This window comes from Eucalyptus grandis, chromosome 1 (genome assembly GCF_016545825.1).
Source record: "Eucalyptus grandis isolate ANBG69807.140 chromosome 1, ASM1654582v1, whole genome shotgun sequence".
NCBI classification, from domain to species: Eukaryota; Viridiplantae; Streptophyta; class Magnoliopsida; order Myrtales; family Myrtaceae; genus Eucalyptus; species Eucalyptus grandis.
The window spans coordinates 18,182,417-18,203,825 of record NC_052612.1 but is presented as its reverse complement, the minus strand read 5'-3'; the positions used below and the strand labels follow the sequence as shown (position 1 = coordinate 18,203,825).

The 21,409-nt window shown below is 37.8% G+C and overlaps 1 protein-coding gene across 1 annotated transcript; it reads left to right on the top strand.

The window, feature by feature from the left end:
• Nucleotides 1-103: 103 nt before the first annotated feature.
• Nucleotides 104-17,173, top strand: LOC120295817 (receptor-like protein 7). The gene is made up of 6 exons (XM_039317401.1): nt 104-415; nt 6,045-6,215; nt 6,466-6,545; nt 14,361-14,667; nt 14,805-15,187; nt 15,349-17,173. Exons 1-6 carry the CDS (start codon nt 104-106, stop codon nt 17,171-17,173), a joined length of 3,078 nt encoding a protein of 1,025 aa, XP_039173335.1.
• Nucleotides 17,174-21,409: the final 4,236 nt, after the last annotated feature.

Below are 21,409 nucleotides of genomic sequence, written 5' to 3'. Positions count from 1 at the left end.
AGCTTAGGCTAGCACTAGTGGAGTAGCACCACCTCTTGTTGGTGCTGGGATAGCAGCCCCTGGTGATCCCAGGTTCAAAGAGATCATGTAGGCGCTCGAAGCGATGAGAAATCTGATGGGGCAGCAGGCCCAGAATCAAGCCGCCGCCACTACCGCCATGGCTCAAGTTGCCGCTACTACTGCCGTTGCCGCTGCTGCTAAGGTCTCCGCCGTTGTTGCACTTGTTGAAGTTCCAACTGGGAACATAGTTGTGGAGAGGGAGAGACCGATTCACATGTTGGTAAAGCAATTCTTGAAGTTGAACCCGCCGAGGTTCATTGGTACTGGAGATCCTGAGACTGCCTCACTATGGATTCAAGGCTTGGAAAAGGCCCTAGCACTGCTGATGTGCACTGAGGCAAAAAAGGTTATCCTGGTAGTATATCAACTGCAGGGTAATGCAAATACCTAGTGGAGGGCCGCCAGAGGTTCAGTATTTTTTGAAGGCGTGGTCCTGGTGTGGAACGCTTTCCTCAGAGCCTCCAAGTACTTTTCAGGTAGCGCCCGAGAACAGAAGATGGAGGAATTACAATGTCTCCGCCAAGGAATGATGACCATGACCAATACAAGGTCAAGTTTGTGGAGCTTTTTCAGTATGCTCCGAGATTGATAAAGGATCCAGAAGACAAGGCTCGAAGGTTCAAGAATGGCATTTGACTAGAGTTGAAACAACCACTAGTACCGTTGGATTTGAAGGATTATCATGAGGTTTACAACCAAGCTCAACTACTAGAGAGAAGTCTGAGCGAGCAAGCCGCCTCGTCTAGATTGAGGTTTAATTCAAATAGAGATGTGAATCGACATAGGAAGATGCCCATGACTGGAGGAAGGTTTCATGTTCCACCCAATAGGAAGGGTGGCATCGGAAAGCCATCACCAAACTAGAATGGTATGTGTTGCTCCTATGGAAGGCAACACAGTTCGGCCCCATGCCCTTAGAGAACAAGTGCTTGTTTTGAATGTGGCCAACAATGTCACATGACCAGAGATTGTCCTAGAAGACTAAGGGGACAACAGCATTTATCGCTGCCACCACCGATGGGTCAGATCAGAGGGTATGCACCATAAAAAGCACCATAGGGTGGATAGATCAGATCCCCAACTCAAGGGACAATGTATGCCATCACCAGAGGTTAGACAAAGGATGCGCCTGATGTAATTACAGGTACGGTTTCATTGAACGACCATGCTGCTTATGCTTAATTTGACCCTGGCATGACTCATTCATTTATTTCCGAACAATATGTTAAGTTGATAGGATTAAGTCCTGAGTTGTTGGAATCAGTGATTAGCATATCTACACCGTTAAAGGATAAGGTGTTGTATGCATTGGGATGTTCTGGTTGCAAGTTAGTGATTGGTGAGCGAGAGGGGAAGATAGACTTGTTAGTCCAAGCCATATATGACTTTGATTTGATAATTGCCATGGACTGGCTCACCAAGCAACGAGCTAAGATGGTCTATTAACGTAAAGCGATTCAGTTTAACCCGTTAAGGGGTGAAAGTTTTGAGTTTGTTGGAAGTCGATGAGGACCCTCAATTACCTTGATCTCGTCGCTTAAGGCAACTTGTTTGTTAGACGGGGGTTGTCAAGGTTATTTGGCAATTGTCATGGATACGACAATGAGGAGCTGAAGATCGAAGATATCTCAATGGTGCAAGAATTTCCAGATGTATTCCTGAAAGAATTGCCAGGCCTACCGCTAAAGAGAGAGAGATAGAGTTCGTGATCGAGTTAGCACCCGAGACATAGCCAATCTCTAAGGCTCCTTACCGGATGTCGATATCTAAGTTGAAGGAACTGAAGGTGTAGATGCAAGAATTGTTAGATAAGGGATTTATACGTCCCAATGCATCACCTTGGGGAGCACCAGTTCTGTTCGTGAAAACTAAAGATGGTTCGTTACGTTTGTGCATCGACTATCATCAACTCAATCAGGTGATGATCAAGAACAAGTATCCACTCCCGAGGATCGACAACTTGTTTGATCAATTGCAAAGAGTGTCGATATTTTCAAAAATCGACTTGAGGACAGGGTATCATCAGCTGAGGATCAGGAAGGAGGATATACTAAAGTCATCATTTCATACTCGATACAACCATTATGAGTTTACAGTAATGCCGTTCGGTTTGACGAATGCCCCGGCTGCTTTTATGGATTTGATGAACCGAGTGTTTAAAGAATATCTAGATTAGTTTGTGATCGTGTTCATCGATGACATTCTAGTATATTCGAGGAGTGTTGAGGAGCATGAGAGTCATCTGGGACTAGTACTACACACCCTGAGGATTCATGGATTGTACGCCAAATTCAATAAGTGCAAGTTTTAACTGATCGTTTAGCATTCCTAGGTCACGTGATTTTAGGCGAAGGAATCTCCGTGGATCCAACCAAGATTGAAGTACTGATCAACTGGCCAAGACCGACTATAGTGACAGAGATAAAAAGTTTCTTAGGTTTGACATGTTACTACAGATGGTTTGTGGAATGATTTTCAGCCTTAGCATTGCCGTTGACTCGACTTCTGAAGAAAGAAGAAAAGTTGTGTGGACAAACAAGTACGAGCATAGTTTCCAAGAGCTTAAGCAAAAGCTGACTACTGCACATGTGCTGACAATTCCATCTGGTCCTGGAGGATATAAGATCTATAGTGATGCCTCATTTAGAGGATTAGGTTGCGTGTTGATGCAATATGGTAGGGTCGTTACATACGCATCTTGCCAGTTGAGACCTCATGAGCAGAATTACCCGACGCATGACCTAGAACTCGCAGCAATCATATTCACTCTGAGATTTGGAGACATTATTTGTGTGGAGAAAGATTCCAAATCTTCATTAACCGTCAAAGTCTCAAGTATCTATTCTCTTAAAATCAGTTGAACATGAGACAACATCGCTGGATAAAACTTCTGAAGGACTATGATTGTGATATCTTATATCACATTCCGAAGGCAAATAAGGTCGACGACGCTTTAAATCGAAAGTCTTCAGTCGCTCATATGCTAGTTAAGGAGTGGAATTTACTCAAGAAAGCTTGGGATTCTGTTTTCAAGTTTAAGGTAGGCCACCTTTCGAATCTTATGACCGCCCTCGGAATTGAGCCGGACGTTCAGATCAAAATCAAGGCACTTTAGTTGACAGACCCAGACGTTCAGAAGATTCTATTAAAGGATGCCGACAAGAGGAAAGCTAATTTTCATATTTCTGAGGATGGAACACTAAGGTTCCAAGGACGATTGTGTGTACATGACGATGCATAGCTTAGAGAGGAGATCTTATTAGAAGCTCATCGTAGTAGTTATAGCACTCATCCTGGCAAGATGAAGATGTATCAGAATCTACGTCAACACTACTGGTGGTCCGATATGAAGGCAGACATCGCCAAGTATGTCACCAAGTGTTTGACGTGTTAGCAAGTGAAGGCACATCATTATATGTGACATCTTGAATTTTCAATCATGTTTTCAATTGAATAAATCGTGCATTTTATCGATGCGCCTATAGTGTTATTCTGTAAGCTAATCACTCATGAGATAACAAGACTATCTGGGGAAGTTATTAAGGGATTTTAACGTAATAGACTTTAAAATTTGATAGGAATCGACTGCTCAACCGTGCTAATCAATAAGGGTCATTATGGCACAATTAAAAATCAATCAGAGACCAGAGATATGTCAATTCAACAGAGGTGTGTGATTAAGTGTGGGTGATTCCACCTGATTACAAAATTTTCGTCGATCGGCACTAGACTGATTTTTCTGTCATTTTGGGTACCTTGTGTCCATATTTAAAACCTCAAGATTTTCACGACAACCGAGAGTCATCAATGTGTCGAAAATGTACATTGTGGCTCGAAAATAATCAACCACGGGTCAATTGCACTAAAAATTCCTAAAAGCTATTCAATAGGTTAGGTCACGCTAAAATCATGTTAGATTGAAATTAACCGCGAATTTGAACTCGATTTTAGAAATTGAAAGTTCTGTCATGTCATAATTTATTTTAGGAATGTCTACTCATCATTCGAAGAATTTTCGACGATTCCGGGATTTTTACGGAAAATCAATTTAGACGTTTTCGAAAAGAACATAAATTCAGATTGGCCGAATTGAATGGATTTTTGATTTCCAAACCGAGCTACTTGGTGAAAGGGAATTTTATAAATAATGTGGGCCTCTTCTTCGTCAAAATTGGACATCACATTGGGAGATTTGATGAAAATTTGAAGCTCAAAATGAGGAAATTCGGAGCTAGGAAGAGGGCAGCATTTTTGGCTTCAAAATTGGATTATTTGGGGTATTTGTTAGGGAAATCCCTTATGATGTTTTGAAGATGACAAAATAAATCAAAGGCTACTAACATGTTTAATGGTTAAGTAATAGACCATGCAGATGTTAGAACATGTAGAGGATATTATCAAAGTCGAAGACGGCCGAAGATTGAACGTAACATGTCCAAAGTATATTCTCAAGATTTCCGGACTTCGTGTCAAAGTCTCAAGACTGCCGACTCAAGACTCAAAGTCCGAAGACTACCGCACTTTAGTGTCAAAGTCTGTTCTACATCAAAAGTCTGCTCACTCGATTAATTCCTGCATCGAACGTGAATGATGAACCGAAGACAGACTCTATATGAAGCCGAACCTGGTACATACCTTAAAGCTAAATCTGTTCAAAAGCAGATATGTTTAGACCCAGATTGTAAAGTCTACAGACTCAGATTGTAAAGTCTATTGCTATAAGACTTTACATCCAAACTCGACAGAACGTAATTCAAGCCCAATCATATAACGGCTAGTGATCTGGTTTGGATTCCACATCAAGATTGATTTGATTGATTCAATCTAATTGATTGACAATTGGATCTTGAAGACAAGAACTTTCTATACGAAGAAGCTTTACTTATGGAAACCAAGATTCCGTTTGTATGGGCGATCGGAATCAATTTGGGATTTTACCTTTGTCACTCAACGACTACCAAATCTTCTAGATACAAAGCTGTCCAATGGGTATATTGGAAGACGAATCTCCGGGATGCTGTCCAACGGGTAGTTTGGAAGTGGAGGAGTATTTAAGGAGATGAGGGACCAATGAGCAAGTAAGAGACGGAGCGTAGAATTTATAATTCCAAAGTCTGAGCGACTCTTGATCATATACTTGTCTCTTGAGAGCTTAAACGTTTGTAATCGTGACAGAAATACCAAGAGAGTGACTTAGTGAGATAGTGTGATCTACTAAGTGTTTGCACTCGAAGTTGTAATCTCTTGTTGATTGCATAGTGGAATCCAGCTAAGAAGGCTCATTAGCGTGGGAGAGTGGACGTAGGCTTGGATTAAGCCGAACCACTATAAATCTTGTGTTCTTATTCTCTTCCCTAACTCCTTTATTTTGTTCATACTAGCACTCTCAGTATTTACTTGCAAGAAAGTAATGGGGGGACCGAGTAGATAAGCTTGAAGATTGGACCAAGTGATAATGATTTTTAGATTGGAGCGGGAATCACCTAAGGTCGGAAGGTCCTAAGTCGACATTGAGGCATGTCGATCTTATATCTTGATTGGTACGAGGATCGCCCAAATCCACAAGGTCTTGGTAAGGTACTAAGCATGCCGAATTCTATAGTCCAAGTGGACGTGGGGACTTTGTGCTTGGTGTTGGATCAAATTGCGAGCTGAGGGTCATTCTCGATACATGTGCATTCATATTGGGTTGGAGTCGAGGTCTATCAAGCCTGGGATCATCACCAAAGCAAGGTGTACCCAAGCCTCAAGTTACGGACCAAAGGTCGTTCCCGAAATACTTGTTAGCAAAGTACGAGAATTCATGACACACATGAACGAATAGGCACGCCTTCAGGCCATACAAGTGTCGACTAAGAGATAAGATAAGAATCGGCTTGTATAATGCATTTATGCATGCACTTAAAGAGGAAAAAGGTGTCCGTCACTACACAGCATTGGCGGCAATGCCTCATTCATTAAATGGGATGCCTTGGTTGAGCTAGGATGTCTGGGTCTTGAACCCGAAAGCCTTAGGAAGCCAGCCTCAAGAAGTCTTGGTCAAGCCGAGATGCCCTGGTCGAGCCAGGAAACCTAACAAGAAGCTAGAAGCTTTGGTCGAGCTGGGAGGGCCTAGTCGAGTCAAGACGACGGTAAATGAACTTGCATCAATGCTGGTATATGCATAAGCATGATATGTTGATATATTTATTGATAAGCCAAAGGTAAGTATGCATTAAAGCATGTTACGATGGATATTTGCATGTAGTTAGGGGTAGTAACAAATTTGCTATTGATCTGCCATCGACATTGTTTGTGAGTGTGTACTTGCTGGGCATTGATGATGAGATGCTTTCCTAGTAGAGAATTATGAATTTTACTTACTGAGTTTCCCCAAAACTCATCCCTCATCTTTTAGTCTTGTAGGCATGGAAGTCTCTCGTCAATTTTGGAGCTGCAGTCATGCTAGGGGAGATAGGATTTCCCTTGGCTTATGTGGAAAACTTGTACTGTGATGTAAAAAGAAAAGAGAGCTCGTAGAGAAAGGGATTGTAAAAGTACTGTTATAATATAAGTCAGTGTGTTTAGTGTGATGTATGTCCCAATCTTCTAGCTATTGTTTGTCCAGGGAGTTGTTCGTTCACGTTTTCGCATGTGCATGATAACAAGATAAAAAAAATTGGGACGGCAATGAGCCTCAGACATCGCAAAAATAACCCCTATTGCTCAAGACCCTGGAGATGGAGTTGGGATCGTGACATTTTTAATGGTCAAAACATGTTCAAACTTGACCAAAAATAAATATAGGATTCTTATCTTGCTTCCTAGTTTCTTTTGCAAGTGGCTCTTGGTCGAGGAAACTAAGAAATTATCCTCCAAGGGCACATGGAAGTTGGTTCATTCAAACTGGAAATGGAGATCTGCAAAGAAAGAATTGACAATAAAGGTATTTGTTGGTCCCCAAAACCAGACTCCACGACTTCTTTTGTTGTCGAACTTAACACCAAACCAAACTATATATATTCTATATATATTCTAGTTTGGAATAATTAATGGTTTTCTTCATTTGTCTATCATTTTTTTCTCAAAAACACTCACTTTCCCTCATCCGTGACCAACTGGGCTCAACACTTGGAAAAAATTCAGACTTTCTTAGCTCGCTAGGAAGGTACTTTTTCAGGGGGCCTTAGGAGGCCATCCAAATCTCCATTTAGGACGTGCAACCTATGGTTAGATAACTTTGAGTGAATTTTTACTCTTTAGTTGAAGGTTTTGGTTAATTTCGACTGCAAGTTTGCGAAAATTTCACTTTTCTCTACAATGGTCAATTTGAAATTTCTGGGTTTTTGCTTTCTTGAGTTACTTGTGGGGGTGTCTTTGGAGAACAATTGTGAGCTTTCTCTCCTCCTTCTTGTCTCCTACCTTTCATGCCCTAAAAGAGCCTACTTCAGAGATCTTATCCACTAAATTAAGCCATCTTTTAGTCAGTCTTTGCCCTACCTACCAAGCCTGCCAACTAAGCTAGTTCACTAACATTCTAACATGGCCAAAATTTTCAACCTTTGCAGCTGTTGAGTGTATGGATTTTGCTGCGATTTTCACGTGCCTTCCCTTGCTTATCCCTAGTTAATTTTTGTCCACTTGCACTACTAATTATGGTCTTTCATCACGTGCAAAGATTAGGCTAATTGGGCAACTGAGGAGGATATGGTGGGGCCACAAAATTGCTTACTCAGCGGCTCTAAATTGAGATCGAATTGTCAGTTGGATTTTGGTAGCTAGTTTGAGTGCTTTAATCCATCAATTTGGCTACGATTTTTTATCTATCAGCAAGCTTGTGTGTAGTTCTTTGAGATCTTGATTAGTTTTCACAATTGTCCTTGCCCAATTTTGCGAGAAAGTCCTTCAAAGTTGGTCATTTTCTTGCCCGAGAATGCCCAATTCAAAGTGCAATTTGGTCATTTTTGCCCAATTTGGTTAATTCGACTTGGCCCAAGTTCAATTCTAACTCAATTGGGGGGACAAGATGATAACTTAAAGGCTTAAGCGAAATTTTACAAAATTTGCGAATTGGTCCCTCAACTTTTGAAAATTACATTTTGGTCCCAACTTGCTTTTCTTTCTTTCTTTCTTTCTTTCTTTCTTTTTTCTTTTATTCTTTTCTTTCTTTATTTATTTTTTTTAAGGAAAACATCCTCCATTTAACAAACTATACCTAAACACCTAGGTAACCTATATGCAAGAATTTGACATGAAATATTTTTTTGAAAAAATAAGTTCCTATTTTTCGAAAATGATCTTTGGGGAAAAATTTAGGTGTCAACATGCTTGATTGGAGGAAGTTCAATGTTTTTCTTGATTGAAAGTTGTTGCACCAGAATTTTGTATTACTGAAAGCCATTGAGCGTAATATGGTCATCTTGCATGATTGAAGTGGGTTCGATGTTTTTCCTTTCTATAGTTGTCTATGTCGAAAAGTCCTTTATTCAAAAACATTGTTCACGTTCGGATAAAATAAATATTCTTCATGTGTGCCCTACCAATTGAACCAAAGATGCAATCTTCCCAGCTTCAAGAAGGTGCATTGACTATCGGTAGGAAACCCTCTCTCTCCCGAAAAAATAAATAGTTATGTGCCAACTTACAAAATCTAAGAATAAGTGGTAACCGCTGTTGAGTTTTGTGGATGGTAAAAATGTTATTTCAATTGACAACCTTGATAAAGTCATACGCCTTTTGTAGAAAACTAAAATAAGTGGCCATTTACTTTGAAATTCGTGAATACAAAACTTCAATTTCACCAGTAATTTACAAGCATTTACGCACTCACTTGCAAAAAAAAAAAAAAAAAAAAAAAAACTAAGTGATAATCTATTATTGGGTTCGTACGACGTTTCAAATTTACTACCAACGTTACTTATTTACCATCCACAAATGAAATTTCATTTTATCCGGAAATGGAATTCTGGAAATCCGCAAATGGGGGGGAGCACCACTGAGACGGCAATTTTGCATTCTCGAGTCATGTCAACCGAAAGCTATTGCGTGTCCTTCGGTCATTATGCTTAATTGGAGAAAAAGTTCAATATTTTTCCTCTCCATAATTGTCTATTGTCGAAAAGTCCTTCAATCAGAAACATTCCTCAAGTTCGGATAAAATAAAGATTACTAGACCAAAGGCGCAATCTTCGCAGCCCTAAGAAGGTGCATGGAAATATTGGGATTGAAGATTTCAATCGCAAAAGGTTTCAAATTCGCATTTCATGGGCTCGGTTGACCAAATGGAGTCAACTATCAGGTTGTAAATCAAATATAGTCCGCTAGTATTGATTTGGCCGTGTTGACATTTGGTAAGTTCTCTGGAAATGTTGAAATCCTAACATTGATATGATTCTAAAGTTTCTTTTTTCCTTTTTAGCTTTTCTATAGTCTTATAAGATTTTTATAATTAGAACCAACTATAAGTAATTCATTTTGAAATGAAAAGAAATGCTATATATGTGAAAGAATGCAACACTAAAGACCAAGAAACACATAGATTTACACGTGATCTCCTCCTACTGATTTTTTTTTATTTTCTTTAAATTTTCCAAGATTAGTAAAAAAGTATAAATAACAAAGAAATTGGGTAGAAGGGAGCTTTGTATAGTTTAGCCACACCATCACAGAGCTCCATCCACTCCCACTATCCGTAATATTAATTAGTCATAATCATCTCATTTAATTTAGTATGATATATCTAAAACGATATATCCACAATAATTTGCCTTATAAATTATTAATTTGGATGTAGTTTGATATATAAATCAATGGATCTAAAATAACCGATGAAGAAATTTATTTGTTTATCTCTTATATATTATTGCTGTATGATGTTTCTACTAGTAATTATATAAGAATTCCGAAAATTGTGTATGGTAATAATATCCACTTCTTTATTCAATTTATGAATTTATCTGTAAATTCATCTAAGCACATCTATAATCTACTAGCTGTAATATATAAGCTCATACTATAAGTTAAACGCTGCAGTTAAGATAGGTGGTTACCATAGGTGGTCAAAAGGTGAAAATGTAAAGACATTCGAAAGTAGTGTCTTATCAAAGATGGGATGGAAATAGCCCCTCCATTCAAATAATTTACCAAAAAATATATTCGTGCGAGTCACCAAACCGATTCTTATATGAAATTACCAATTCTTATTGGGCTCTACTTACCAATAATTATTTCATTATTTCATACTATTATGATAAATTACAAATATTTATTGGGAGCTCACCAGTGGATTGAAGTTGCTTAACAAATCATCAACTCTTTTTAAAATTACCAACTATTGCCATAATTATCATTGTTTATTAGTGAAACTTAAAGTTATAAACTGTTAGACAAAATTATTAATTTTATTTAAACTCAATTACAAACACATATTTTATTATTCAGTAATCACCAACTGTTCCGATTATCTATCAACGTATGGAGCTACTAAACTCTTATACAATATTATAAACTCTCGTGTGGTAAGATTATCATGTTGGTATTTGAAATTAATACGGAAATGTATATACCATCCACAGATGGTAAAATCATCGATATTTCAAATTACTACTGAAATTACGTATTTACCTTCCATAGATGAAATTCTGTTTTACCAGAAAACGGGATTTTGGAAATCTTCGAACGGGGGAGCACCATCAGAACGAAAACTTTGCACTCTATCAACTTAAAGCTATTGCGCATAGTTTGGTCGTTAGGCTTGATTGGAATAAGTTCAATTGTTTCCTCTCCGTAACCGTCTATTGTCAGAAAGTTCTTCAATTAGAAACATTCTTCACGTTCAGATAGAATAAATACTTTTCAGGCGCGTGCCCTACCAAACTGGACCAAAGGCGCAATCTTCCCAGCTCTAAGAATGTGCCTGGAAATTTCGGTTTTGAAGATTTCAAATTCCTGCTCAACTCCTGGGCTTGGTTGATAAATAGTCAACTATCATGTTATATTTCAAATATAATCTGCTAATCTTTGATTGCCTCTGTTAACATTTAGTAAAGTTCTCTCGAAATGTTGAAATCCTAACATTGATATGATTCAAAAGTTTTATATATATATTTCATAGTCTTATAAAAATTTATAATTAAATCCAAATATAAAAATTTGCTCTTCTTGGAATTCACTTGTTTAATTAGATAATGGGATATGATAAATGTATTTTGGTGATATTGTCGAATGCTATGATATCTATATTGTTTGCTTTTAACTGATCTCTACACGTTTAATGTTGATGTACAAAAACATTGATCTCAAAAAAAAAAAAAAAAAAAAAACATTGGTTTTAAGATCTTAAAATAAGATGAACCCAAAGTATTTTCAAGGGATTTCACAACATCTGAGGTAGAGATTCTTTTATTTTTCCTTTTTTCTTAGAAAACAAACATATGGTCTTTTGTTTCGATTGAAAGTTATGATAAATAAAAAATGTCATTTTGTCACACAGTGTCATGTTGTATATCATATATAGTCTGCTAATTTTCGATTGGCTGAATTACCATTTAGTAAGTTCTGTGGAAAGGTTGAAATCCTAACATTGATATGATTCTAAAGTTTATATTATTTTTCACTTTTTATATTCTTATAAAATTTATAATTAGACCCAAGTGTAATAAATCATTTTACTTCTCTTCTTCGAATTTAGTTGTTTAAATAAATAATCGGGTCTAATATATGTATTTTGGCGATACGATTGTATGCTATGATATGATATTGTTTGCTTCTAACCAATCTTTGCTTGGTTAATGTCGATTTACAAAGACAAACATGATCACAAAAAATGTCTTTGGTTTTTTAGATCCTAAAATAAGATGAGCCAAGAGCATTTTCAAGGAATGTCTATCGGAGGCTAGCAATATCACATAGAGGAGGGGTGAATAGGTGATTTTAAAAACTATTGACAAATTTGTGTGAAATTGAACAGTCAAGATGAGAAAATTTAGAATCAAGCGAAATTAGAATTTGAACTTCGGTTGTGATAATGAGATGACTACCAGTGTGAAAATGTCTACTATAAACAATAAACAGAAGTAAATGAATAGAGAAAATCACACATGAAACTTGTAGTGGTTTAGCTTATTGCAAATGTGTGTCCACAATCCCATGCTAACAGTATGCTTACTAGATTCCACTAGATAATTAATGAAAGGTTACAGTCAAGTTATGCCACTTATATCCAAGCGCTTCTATTTAAAGCTAGTGTTGCTTATACCTAAGCCAATAGATCTCACTATCTCACACCTAGACACACACTTATGACACTGTTACACCTCTCAAAATGATTACAGATTTGGAATTTTTTTATTCTAGACCTCTCTATTCTCTTCGCCACTTGGTCTCCTTTTATATTCCTCCATTTCAAAACTAATTGTTGGGCAGTTTTCCGAGGATCACTCTCAATTTAGCCTGTTAGATGAGATTACATAATGAAGATTGAGTAGCCGTTGAGAGATAAGATCTAAATCCCCATTGATTGGGTCGCCAATACAAAAAAAATCTTTAGTTTCTATAAGTGGAGTTCTTTGAATAAGGAGGATCACTTGTCTTTGAAAGGATTGTCAATCAATCCCAGTGTCTTGCATTGATGAATACAATTGCAAAACAATCTTTAAGATTGAAGATCAATAATTATTTTCTATAAGTGAAATTTGAGCCAAATCACTAGCTATATAGTTATAAGAATTGGAGTTTGCATCTGAATGGGTCTCTGTCTGATGATATTCGGAACAGAGTCTGAATAGGTCTCTGATGTTGAATAGGTCTCTAAGTCTAAATAGACTGCTCGATCAAATGAACTGTCACTATCTAAATATTCCAAAAGTCTGAATAGATTTCTCATGGAGTTTGAAGATGCCAAGCATCTTGACAATACTCAAGTGCAAGCTTTGCTAATATCTTCATATTACTCTAATGATGTCCATGAAATATAATAATGGTGTCATCAACATAAATATTTAGAACTTCAGATGCAATATCCAAATGACAATAACTATAGTCTATGTCTGAATATATTCATCCTTAGAGTTTGCGTCTAAACAAATTCAGCCTTAGAGTCTATGTTTGAACATATAGTCAGAATAAGATATCACAATCTAATGATATCCATTTGTTGATTTACAGCTTCAACATTGATGATATCCATGAAGTAACTATCTTCAGCTTTAGCCATGATACTTAAGCAATTGTAGATAGAGTCTAAATGTAGTCATACAACAGTTTGAATAAGTTCAGCTTCAATGAAGAGTCTAAAGTCTGATGATACCAAACTCCAGTTTTTATCTTCTGTTTTTTCCAAGTATAATCCTTGATAATATCCTTTAGACATTCTATTAAAATATCATCTACACAGAAGTTTGTGCATCTTTCAACTAGTTAGTCAATCGTGAAACATGATAGTAGCTTTTGATTATGTTGTCATATTCAAAACATTATAAGAGATTTCCTTAACAATGTCAAGTTCTGATCGCAACATCTTAGGTAGATTTCTTTTATTTTTCCTTTTTTTTTTCTAGAAAACATAAATATGGTCTTTTGTTTGAATTGAAAATTTTTGACAAAAGGGAATGTCATTTTTGGTCACAAATTGGATGACTAATGCTCTAAATCCTTGCCTCTAGGATTCAAGGATAGATTATTGTGGTGGAAGGGCTCTCATATGAAGATTTATTGATTCCCTTCCACTACTAATGTAGTGTTTAATTATTGGGTCTTGAATTAGATTAGATAGCTAGATAGAAGATTGAATTAGTGGTTGTGGATAGGGCTGATGATACTTTCCATATAGACTTAGGTGAGTCTTTAAGTCCTTGGTATCCAATACCATTTCGATGGAAACTTGACTTTATAAAATTGTAATAAAAAAACAAGAAATTCTTTCTTTTCAATAAACCCTAGTCAACAATGGAATAGGTAGTCCTCCAATTGTTTCACTGAGACAATCCTTAGATAGTAAGAATTAGATCAAATGGGAAATTAAAGTCTGTGACAAATAACGATCCATCTTGACATTTTATTTTTCATATTTCTATGCCTCTTCTAAAGATAAAGACAAGAAAAGATGGAACAGGTCTTATTGTTTTTATATCTTATGAAGATCTCCACGATACTTCTAAATAGGTCACTGCGTATTTTGCTTGCGCTTGCCGTTTGATGATTCTATAAGATATAGAATATTTACAGCCGTGCAGGATATCGACACTAGATTGCACTCACGACTCCTCCCCTCCCGACTGTCGAATTCGTTTCTGCTGACCCCCTTTCCCTGCTCCCTCTTCCAGCGCTCTTCTTCAACCTCTTCCAATGAATGGTTCGATCTTCGCATGGCTTTTTCTTGCCATATCCATGATCTCCATCTGCTCCAACGATGCTAGGGCTTCAGATTCAGCCCAATGTCTTAGCGTGGACCAAAGATCGCTCTTGCTTGAGCTAAGAAACAGCCTCGTCTTCGTTCCCTCCAAGTCTTCCAAGCTGGTACGATGGGATCGAACTGCTGGATCATGGAGCGGCGTGACGTGCGAGGACGGCCTTGTCGTCAGTCTTGATTTGAGCACGAGTCGATCTCTGGAGGAATCAACAATTCCTCGAGTCTCTTCGGGCTCCAGTTTCTTCAGAGCCTAAACTTGGCTTTTAATGACTTCAACTCCGCAGCGATTCCATCGGGCCTCGCGAATCTTAGCCATTTGGTACATCTTAACTTGTCCTATGCTGGATTTGCTGGTCAGATTCCAGTGGAACTATCGCGCCTGACCAAGCTGCGTACTCTTGATTTCACTGGTAATGATGATGACCCTTTTGCTAGTCCCCTGAGACTTGAGAAGCCCTCTTTGAGATCGCTGATTGGGGACATGGGAGAGTTGAGAGAGCTATACCTTGATGGGGTTATTGTGTTTGCTGAGGCTAGTGAATGGTGCGACACGTTGTCTTCTTCAGTTCCGAAACTTGAGGTGTTGAGCATGTCGGACTGTCTTCTGTCTGATCCTATTAACGTTTCTCTTATGAGTCTTGCTAATCTGTCGGTCATTCAACTCGATGGCAATGTCAATTCGTTCACCACAGTTCCTAGCTTCTTAGCGAATTTTTCCAGCTTGAAAACATTGAGCCTACGGCAATGTCAATTGGTGGGAGAATTTCCTTGAGAAGTCTTCCAGGTACGAACACTTCAGGCCCTCGACCTATCATTGAACGAACTTCTCCAGGTTTCTTTACCCGATTTTCCAGAGGATAGTTCTCTTGAGACTCTGGTCCTGGAGGAAACAAATATTTCAGGAGGCTTCCAGATTCCATCGGTAATCTCAACAAATTGTCAAGATTAGATCTATCTGATTGCGGATTGAGTGGATCGATCCCTGGCTCCATGGAGAACCTGTCAAAGCTGACTTATTTGGACTTGTCTTCTAATAATCTTACTGGTTCCGTTCCGCCATATGGTGCATCCAGAAATCTGACCCACATAATATTAGCTGAAAATGCTTTAGCGGGTCAGATCGTCTCCGTTGGCTGGGAAGACCTTCTGAATCTTGAAATTCTGGACCTGTGTAACAATTCATTGGAAGGTGACATTCCCCCAACTTTGTTTACACTTCCCCGACTTAAAATGATACTACTTTCAAACAATAGATTTAATGGTGAGCTTATCATATATCCGAATGTCTCTTTGTATCAACTGGGCACGCTTGATTTGGGTAGCAACCTCTTACGAGGGTCAATACCAGCATCCATATTTGAATTGCAAGGGCTTACATACCTCTCACTTTCTTCCAATAATTTCAGTGGCTCAATGAATATTAATGTACTTCAGGGATCTGGAAATTTAACTTATATGGATCTATCTTACAATGGCTTGTTCATTAATACTTTGGCGTCTGATTCTACTGCTGCATCCTCTTTCCCTAAATTTAATACGTTAAAGTTGGCTTCGTGCCAGTTGCGGACATTGCCTCGATTTTTGGCTAACCAGTCCAAATTGGTCTCCCTCGAGTTCTCCGAAAATTATATTCAAGGGGAGATACCGCCATGGATATGGACGCTGGAAAATCTTTCGCATCTCAATCTCTCCTCTAATTTCTTTGAAGATTTGGAAACACCTTGGCTCAATATTACCATGTCTGTCGTCGACCTCCATTCAAACAAGCTGCGGGGGAATATGCCATCCTTGCGGTTGTTATATCGTCACTACCTTGATTCTAATCTTCCGGTTGGCAGACCAGAATCCTCGATGACGTTCTTCTCCCTCTCGAAGAATAATTTCCATGGGTCCATCCCGGAGTCAATTTGCATCGCTCGTTATCTAGACGTGCTTGACTTGTCACATAACCATCTGGATGGATCTATTCCTGAATGTTTAATGGCGGGGTCCATCAATGTATTGAATCTGAGAAATAACCAATTGAATGGCAGTATTCCGCAGTTCATCTCGCCAGCATGCACTATAAAGACATTGGATGTCAGTGAGAATCTGTTGGAAGGGGAAATTCCGTTGTCATTAGTAAATTGCACACAATTGGAGATTGTGAATATCGGGGACAATCAAATATATGGAACATTTCCATGCCATTTGAAGGCTATATCAAATCTCCGTGTCCTTGTTTTACGATCCAACAAATTTCATGGGGAAATTGAATGTCTGTGTAGTCCCTACACCTGGCAAATGCTTCAAATCATTGACCTGTCTTCAAACAATTTTAGTGGAATTTTGCCTGCTAGTCTCCTCGCATCTTGGGAGGCTATGAAAGCCAATGTGGACTTCGATCACCTAAAGTATCAACCTGAGGGAGGTAGTGGGATCTATTATCAAGATACAATGAGTGTAACTGTGAAAGGTCAGAAGCTAGAACTTGTCAAGATCCTAACTTTTTTCACGTCGATCGACTTCTCGGGCAATAGATTGGACGGTCCAATACCAGACACACTTGGAGATCTCAAAGCACTTTATTTCCTTAACCTATCGCATAATGCCATCTCAGGTTCAATTCCTCCTGTTTTAGGGAATTTGAATCACCTTGAGTCATTGGACTTGTCAGGGAACTACTTTAATGGAACCATACCGGCTTGCAGCCGACAACCGCGCCATAAACCCCCAAGTGACACTTAAGCATGAGGACCCACCACCCCTGAGTCACACTTAATACACCTAGCGCCTCTCCTGGGTTTTGAATCTTTCACCTCTTCGTTGAGGATCAGCAAAGTCTTATCCAGTGGAGCCACCGCAGCCGGTGGTTCTCTTCATAATTCTTCGTCACCATTTAAAAGACGGTTTTGTATGCTGACTAATAGAACTCCTGCTTACCCATCAAGAAAAACAGTAGGCCCGCGTCTTGGGTAGAAATCACCACCAAAAGTAGGTCTGCGACCTAGACCTTCAATTGGATCCTTCTATTTTTTATTTTTTCTAATCAACTGCTCTAACTCTACCCTATTCTCAATCAAGTCCTTAAATAACTCTTGGTATGTTAAACGTGGTATGCTAAGTTCATAATTTCTTTAGTATCAAAAAAGGTTAAAGTCAATAATGTTAAAATCTGAAGAAACTAATTATTAAAAAGGAAAGTAAAATGTAGAACACAAGGAAGGGAGAAGAGAGAGATGCGAGGAGGGGTGGAGGACTCGGTGGCAAACAGCCACCACCAGCAATGATTGGTGATGGTTAAAAAATGTGAAGAAGTTATCAAAAGGTTGATTGAGCTACCAACTCTCATTGGAGTCTACTCACTAACATTTATTTTAGTATTTCGTATGGTTTTGATAGCTTATGAATATTTATTTCTCGCCAATGGGTGAAATTTACCGATATTTTTAATACAAACTTATTGATTCTGTTAAAATTACCAACTATTCCAACAATTACCATCATTTAGTGAAAGAACTTAAGTGATAAACTTTCGTAAGTCGTAAGTAATGTCGCAACCCTCCCGAGGTTGAGATATATGAGGGATGTTGACGGGTTGCTAAGCAAGCGCTAATGGTTCCTCTTCTGAGGTGGTGCCTACGCCTAGCACGAATATTCCCAAAACCTACCAGTCATAACTTGATTTCTAATTTTATCACTTAATTTAATTTGCTTTGGAGCTGTCATTGATCAATTATGGGCCGGTTACAAGCCCGAGTGAGACGTGGGAGCTAGCTTTACTTTTGCAAACCAAATATGTGAGTTTGAGGATTTATTTATACTAAATAAATCTAATTCCGTTGCCAATACCATTTCTCTTTTGTAAAAGATTTGCAAGCAATCCCCTCAATTTTACTTTCCCTATATCCTCCAATCATGTGAAAAAAAGGTGATCATGAATGGGTGTTCAAGCAATATTTAAATCCAGCGATAACAAATATAAAACAAATAAAGTACTAGGAAAATAAAGAACCTGAACAGTATCGGGCAAAATTAACAAAGCCTCGTTATTACGTTACAGCACAGGACCCTCGTGAACTATAAACTAAAAGTAAGCGTGCGCTAGATTCAAATAAACATGAGATGCCCAGTCTAAGTGTCGAACTTGCCCGAGCTATTATGCACGAGTCAAATATCGTGAACTATCAAAGGTTATGATGCAGAACTTGCCTAAATGAGATTAAGACGCAATTCTAATATAATCGTTTTTGTCTTTTTCTTTTGTCTAATTTATACAAACGCTAGTTAAAATCCTAAAATTACCCAACCTGTCGAGAGTACCCCTATAGGCTATATGGCCGAAATTGCCCTATTGATTTAGATGAACATGAGTTAATAAAAACTTATATAATCTAAGATGCAATGTCACCGAGCATGCTTCTAGGATGTCCTTATTTTAATATTTCCTTTTTATTATAGATATGCAATCACCTAGGTGATCATGAATATCCTATACGCCACATGACTATTATTTGTTTGGTCCAAACCACATGACAATTAAAGATGCAATATTTATGATTTTTCTCGCTAGTCTACGTGAACTAGACAACTGTATCCTATATGCATGGATAAAACGCAGAAAAGGTCGATCTTTTCTTGAAAGATTCGGTCTTTTTAACATGAGCGAAGTCATCGATAAAGGTAGAAGCTCAAGTTTATTTTCCATGAATCTCAGCAAAACAGATGATCAAAATTTTTCCAAGTGAGACAAGCCCTAACCAATATGCCAGGAAATTAAAATAAGGACTATCAATACGAGACACCATTAAACCGATGCAATCAAACAAGGTGGGGGCGTGACTAAGAGCACCAAAGGGACCGACCATGAAGAACAAGCAAAGGAATCACCAATCCAATCCGATTCAATGTTCTCATGCAAAAAGATAGTCCATATAATTCAAACAAGGGCAATCTCATGCAAAAACAGATAAATCTAAGGCTTCATTCATTTCGCAAAAAAAACAACTTTTAAGAAATTTTCTGAGGTCGTTTCACAGAAAATGAACTAGTAAGGAAAGCATTTTTCATCAATGAAAAAAACCTTCATCAATGAAAGAAAACCTTCTAAAAAGGAAAATGTTTTCTGCTTTTCAAACAGGGGAAAACATTTCCTCAATCACTCTCTCTTATTTAACACTCTCATGTAACCTTGCTAGCCCCCTCTTCTTTCTTTTTTTCATTTTAAAAATTTCAAATGTTTTTATTATTTTCTTTTTTTTTATCAAAAGTCACCAGTCCTCGCCACACAAGCCTTGAGCTCACCGGTGTCGCAGATCGGTGAGCCTTTTCGAGGTTAGTGAGCCTGAGGCTCGCTGGAATCTACCGAGAACTTCACAACCTTGAGTATGGACATCGGGATTGGAGGATTAGACGCCAAGATTAGACTCCTCTTCACAAACAGTTCGATTATTCCCTGATCCAACGTGGCAGATTTGGTAACTTATCTCGCTCGTTTCAAGGTTGATACGAACTCAAAAGACTAGGTTTCAGGCACCAAAACAATCATCTTCAAGTGTACTTTCCAACAATATATTGCTCTCACGCCGATTTGAAAGCATATCAATGCACAACCTCCTACCTATTGCTCATGTATATTGACTTGATTTTGCAACAATGTTAACATTTATTATAGGATAAGGGTATCGCAAATATCATAATTTTCATATGGTGCTCACTTGAGTGTCATATTTTATTTTTTTTACTACTTAAATGTCAACTTTTAGAAAAAATTTCCTTGCGTACCATAACTCTTATTTGATCACTTGAGTATCAATTTTTTTTAAAAAAAAATTCACCTAAGCACTAGAAATCAAATGTGGCATGGCACTTTATGGTGAATAATTTCAAAAAGATAATACACTCAAGTGATCAATTGAAAATGTACGTAAACCTTAGGTAATTGGAAAAAAAAACTTATGACAGTTAAGTGAGCATTGTATATAAGTTATAGCGCTTAGTTGATAAAAAAAGTTATGATACTTAAGTAAGCTCTGTATAAAATTATGACACTTGTAATATCTTTTCCTAATTTATTACTATTAATTATAGAGATATTTCATTGATAATTTTCATATAGTTATGTGCCCACTTGCGAATTATCAAAACAAGAGCTAATCTACAAGTGCCATAACTTTCATATGATACTTACTAATGTGCCAAAAAAAAAAATAATTTCGGCCACTTGAATGCCATAACTTTTAAAAATCATTCACTTGAATGTCATGATTTTCAATTGATTAATTAAGTGCCATGACTTTCCAAATATTCACCTAAGTGCTAGAAATCTGACTTAGCATGACACTTATGGAAAATGTTTTTAAAAAGTTATAGAACTTAAAGTGATCAATTGAAAAGTTATATGACACTAGATAATCAAAAAAGAAATTATGGCACTCAAGTAATATTGACACAAGAATTTTTTTGTCCATAAAATCGTATATGCATATATAGGATAAATAAATTGGAAAAACAAATATAAATAATAAATAATAAAAGAGTGAGAAAAGAGAGAGAGAGATCAATCATTTTTGAAGCACATCCGGCCATTGAATTTAAATTTGGCCTGATAACTTGATCCAAACCCATCAAGTCAAACCCAAACCCATTTGCTCATGAATTTACCCATAAGACTTCGATCAATGCCTAGGCTCACTGGACCCATAAAATTGCAGTCCTCGATTTCCAATAGGAGTCCATTTTGGATTTAAATGAGGCCCATTTGACTTAAATTGCTTCCTTCTCCTTTCTCGCCAGTCATCACCTTCAACCTAAAGTAGACCGACCGTGGCACCCCTTGACAGCCCCCGATCCGTTAGGGTCACCACAATTCGCTTACCATTCACTCCCCTTATTAACATGTCACTTGGATACCATTTCAATTGCAGCAGGTCCATACAACATAGGGGGTTTACACTTTTTTTTTTTTTGATAGGTCCCTTTGCG

Coding starts and splice junctions, on each gene's coding strand:
- LOC120295817 (XM_039317401.1), top strand. CDS start 104: ATGAGAAATCTGATGGGGCAGCAGGCCCAGAATCAAGCCGCCGCCACT. Junction 6,216..6,465: donor ATGAACTTGCATCAATGCTG/GTATATGCATAA, acceptor TTAGTCTTGTAG/GCATGGAAGTCTCTCGTCAA. Junction 15,188..15,348: donor TTGAAAACATTGAGCCTACG/GCAATGTCAATT, acceptor CAAATATTTCAG/GAGGCTTCCAGATTCCATCG.